At 34.9% G+C, this 4,340-nt stretch overlaps 1 protein-coding gene across 7 annotated transcripts; it reads left to right on the forward strand.

Moving 5' to 3' along the window:
• On the forward strand, window positions 1-4,051 carry LOC111309833 (D-aminoacid aminotransferase-like PLP-dependent enzymes superfamily protein). Of its 7 annotated transcripts, none has more exons than XM_022908834.2 (8): window positions 8-213; window positions 371-857; window positions 1,146-1,266; window positions 1,719-1,840; window positions 2,401-2,486; window positions 3,091-3,200; window positions 3,303-3,335; window positions 3,579-4,051. In XM_022908834.2, the coding sequence occupies exons 1-8, from the start codon at window positions 123-125 to the stop codon at window positions 3,633-3,635; spliced, it is 1,107 nt and encodes a 368-aa protein (XP_022764569.2). In that variant the 5' UTR covers window positions 8-122; the 3' UTR covers window positions 3,636-4,051. The 7 variants fall into 7 exon arrangements, 4 of the variants coding, with proteins under 4 accessions (XP_089604513.1, XP_089604512.1, XP_022764569.2 ...); XM_022908835.2 differs by having other exon boundaries at window positions 10-213; window positions 3,306-3,335; XR_016330332.1 differs by lacking the exons at window positions 2,401-2,486; window positions 3,579-4,051 and having other exon boundaries at window positions 5-213; window positions 3,306-3,327.
• Window positions 4,052-4,340: the final 289 nt, after the last annotated feature.

Raw genomic sequence — 4,340 nt, forward strand, 5'->3', positions numbered from 1 at the left:
TTAGAGAATAAAATTTTAAACTCAACTTCATAAATAAAATGGGTAGGAAATGATTGGAGGGAAGGTATCACCTGAGCTGTATAGAAGGAAAAAATTCCTCAGGCCAACGCCGCCGAAGAAAAATGAACAGTGCGAGATTTATCTTCAGCAACGGCGTCGTTTCATATTCCTCGGAGGCTCCTCCGGTCGCCACCTTCCTCGAATCTCTTCCAGGTACTCAATCCAAACGTCTCTATTCTTCAAATATTTTTATTCTTTCCATGTAACAAATTTTGTTTCTTTCTTTAATCCAAATCTTATTCAAAATTTTGCAGAAGCTTTATTTAATTATATAAAATTCTGTTGGTTATTTATTTATTTTTACTTTCAGGGGCTTACACAACAACTAGAACACACGAAAATGGGACAACCCTTTTGTTTTGGGAAAGGCATTTAAAAAGACTGGCGAATTCTACAACAATTCTACTAAATTCGAAGCCTGAACACATATTCAAGCCAACCAAGAAAAACCCATTATTTTCCTCTCCTTTATCAATCACTTCATCATTGAAATGGGAGTCAAGGATTCGATCATTGGTTTATAATTCAATGAACCAAGTACTACCCATTGCTCTGAAGGAGAGGTCTGATGGGCAGGAGTTGGCAATTACGGCTCTCGTTTGTGGGGATTTGGAGAAGTTGAAGGAAATAGAGAATGTGGTTGATGATGGTGATGGGATTTTTCAGGTTCTTGATGTCCATTTGCACATAGGGAGTTACGTTCCTCTGGTATTTGGGATAGAAGAAAATGGGGCACATTTGGCTTTGGTGGGTCGTGGGAGGGATGTAGCAGCTGCTAAGTATTCGGCTTGGGTAAGGTTAGTATTGCATTTGAAACGAAACGAAGTTACAGTTTTGAGGAAAATGTTGAAACTTTCAGATGGAGGTGAAAGAAACATGGTATTTTTGACTTAGCTAAATTCTGTTAGGTTTGTTGGAATTGTTTTTATTTGCTTTTGAAATTTACATACTTGTCAGGATATATATATATATATATATGTATGTATGTATGTATGTATGTATGTTTGGAATGTCTGGTTTTCATTATTTCTTGTTATGATTTTCTGTGAATGAACTTTAATTTGAGAATTTTGCATTCTAGGTAGGTTACGGAAGCCTCTGGACAAATTGAGGCCTCCATCAGTAGTGACTGAGCTCTTGTTGTCAAATGATGGTGATCGGATACTTGAGGGCTGCATAACAAATTTTTTTGTAGTTTGCCAAAGGGTGAGTGGTTAAGAATTCAAAATCTACTTCTGGGATGGGTTTACTTTCTTAAACTTTGTTTAGATCAGATGGAAGAGTTCTGTATTAGAAATGAGAATTATGTGAATGACTTGCCATTTCTGAGCATTAAGTTTGGAGAATGATTAGATGATCTACAAATGACACTTGGAGATTTTTCATGTATCAAATGATTTTCTGGTTATGGATGTTAAATTGTGAGGAAGTTTTGAATAACGGGGTGGTCTGGCAATCAAATCAGCATAGCTGAATTGGAGAAAATAGTGACCTTCAAGATCTTTACGATCTTTTTCAATTCTTTATTGTCTTTTTTTTTTTTTTGCATTATGCTTGTTGTGGTGCTGTGCTGTGTTCATTTAGCTATGGGTGTTTGTGTTTCCTTAGTTTTCTATTAATTTTATAATTTTTTTTGCCATTGTGGAATATGCTTTTAGGATAAGGATGAAGCTGAGGGGAAATTCCTGCATGATAACGGTAATGTGTATTCTGTTGAAGTACAGACAGCGCCCATCACTGACGGTGTCCTTCCTGGAGTTATTCGGCAACTAGTTATTGAGTAAGCTCTTCTTCTCATGTTGCCTACTAAATTTTATTTGTTTTTATTAGTTTTATATCAGCTGATGGAGGTATCATTTTAGCACTATAGCTTAACAGCTGGAACGTATTATTTCTGTTTCACTTTTAGGAGAAGTTTTTAGCCTAAGCCTCTTTCTAATCTCTCTCTCATGGTTTATTGTTGAAAGGTAGAAGTAGTTCCTTTAGAAGAAAATCCTTTAGGAGGTATGGACACATTTATTTTATTGTTTCCATTAAAGATTTTAGATTCTTACACGATTGATCACAGGTGCAGTCTTCCTGAGGTGGATTTTGTTGGCTGTTAGCTCTTGGATAACGATTTTCTTACTATCTAATCAAAATTCTTCTCCAGTTCATTACATACTAGGTGGCTAACAATTTTGTTAGATTCAATCAAATAAATAACCAACAACCTGTTATTTCACTTGACAGAAGAGTTAGGGAACTTTAATTAATTCATACTTCCCAATTCGAATTAATTGAATAGCCAGCTTTTTCTGGATCTACCATGCTTAATTGTGGAAGTTTCTATATGTGCAGAGTATGCCTGAGCAAGGGCATCCCAGTGTGTGAAGTTGCACCTTCATGGGAAAAACATGGACTTTGGGAAGAAGCATTCGTTACAAGTAAATTATTTTTTTGTTCATTCCTTTTATTATGGTTCCCATGTACCATCTTTTATCATAGGGATGCCATCACCTGTATATGTTGACAACTCCCTTTTGCATTTCTCAATGCCAGTGACTTTTTCCGTGTGATTAGACTAGGTGCGGTCTTATGAGCATGAACGAACAATTAAGATCTATTATTTGCTGAATTTGAAGTCCAATAATATCTAGCCTTTGATTTGTATCTCAAGGCTGAAGAGCGAAACCAAAAAGAGAAAATCAGTTGAAATTATTTAACCATGCAAAGCTGTTACATAATCCTTCAAATTTTTATTTTTCCAGCACTGGTTTGTTTGACAGACAAAATTGGCCCAATGATAGATGTTTAGTTACATTGGAACTTTAAAATAGAGGATGACGATTGTCAAGTAGCTTATCAAAGCAACTGTTCACTTCTTGTTACAAACTGGATTATAATTCAACATTTTTTTTTCTTTGTTTAGTTGTCTAATATGTAGGGTGTTTTTTTAACTTCGTCATTTTTTCATGCTATCACATATTATGATTTGATTTAAGTTTCTTTTACTATTAAAGATTCTCAATAATTGGAATTGTTTTGCAGATAGCTTGAGAGTTCTACAGCATGTGGAGACCATTAAAGTACCACATTCATGGGAATCTCTTCAATCAAAATGTTCTGAAGAAATATCATGGATGGAGAAAAAATTTGAGGTGTGTGATCATTTCCTACAAGGGCATTGGTAACCTGGGATTTTAAACTGTGCTGTTTTCTCATAATTAACTTTTTTTCCATTTTTTCTTTCATTGGAATAGCAGGGTCCTGGGATGATCACAAAAGTCATCCAGGTAAAATTTGATGAGCAGATTATTTTAACTGTACCATCTAGTACAAAAGTTCATGCGCGGAACAATTACATATATCAGGAATAAAATAGATAGGAAGCTAGAAACCATCTAGAACATTTAACTATGGAATGCCATTTTGCATCACAAGCCTCACTTCTCAATTTGTTTTGCACCCAATACCGGGAAAAAAAAAATCTGCTTCACTTATTTAATTGTTTGTTTTATGTTCTCATGGAGGAACAGAAAGAGATCATGGAGAGAGCCTGCACGGAAAGGCATCCATTAAATGAGTTCAAATAATAGACAATGGAATTTCATGTGCTGTAAGATCTCCACGGACAAGCAAGACAAAAAGATCACATAGTGCAAAATTGATCCCTAAGATGACATTATTACTCGCATCATTAGCACGAATTCCAGGTGTAAGTGTTTTGTGTTGTGCCCATTACAGATGCTGGGCAAATTTTTTTCAGGTTGAGGAGCTCCTACTGATTCTAGGACTTAGATGATTAACCTGAAATGTGATTGGTACAAAGTGACATTTTCTGCCTTTGCCTTAAAGTATTTACACATGTACAATCAGCCTTTTGTAATTTTTGACTGTTAGATAAGTTGGCTAATTAGAGGTTTCTCCCCAGACTTTTGACCATCCATGCTGCTTGTATGGTGACAAGAATTATACTTCCATTTTGACTTCTATTTTTGCCTTTCTTTGCTATTTGTCTTGCGGGAAGTTTTTACCATGCTGAATATTTTCAAAAGGCTGCAACTTGTGGATATGGACAAGTATTAAGATTTGAATTTTAAATATATTGAATATTATTTTTTAAAAGTGATTACATGAACTAACTGAATTAGATTTAATTATACTAAATATTTTATTTGTAGAGAAATAAATTAGTTATTATGCCTGCTACTCCAATTGCTTTTTAGCAATATATGCGGAGCAATGTAACCCCTGAGGTAGTTAAGCCCTCATTGAGGTAAAAAAAAATTGTGAAATTT

Source organism: Durio zibethinus, chromosome 19 (assembly GCF_047325235.1).
Source record: "Durio zibethinus cultivar Kanyao isolate XHJ-2024 chromosome 19, ASM4732523v1, whole genome shotgun sequence".
Lineage (NCBI taxonomy): Eukaryota > Viridiplantae > Streptophyta > Magnoliopsida > Malvales > Malvaceae > Durio > Durio zibethinus.

Bases quoted from the DNA above. Each gene is read 5' to 3' on its own strand.
- LOC111309833 (XM_022908834.2), top strand. From the start codon at position 123: ATGAACAGTGCGAGATTTATCTTCAGCAACGGCGTCGTTTCATATTCC. The intron at 858-1,145 runs GTTAGTATTGCA...CATTCTAGGTAG, and splicing joins AAGTATTCGGCTTGGGTAAG to GTTACGGAAGCCTCTGGACA. The intron at 3,336-3,578 runs GTAAAATTTGAT...ATGGAGGAACAG, and splicing joins TGATCACAAAAGTCATCCAG to AAAGAGATCATGGAGAGAGC.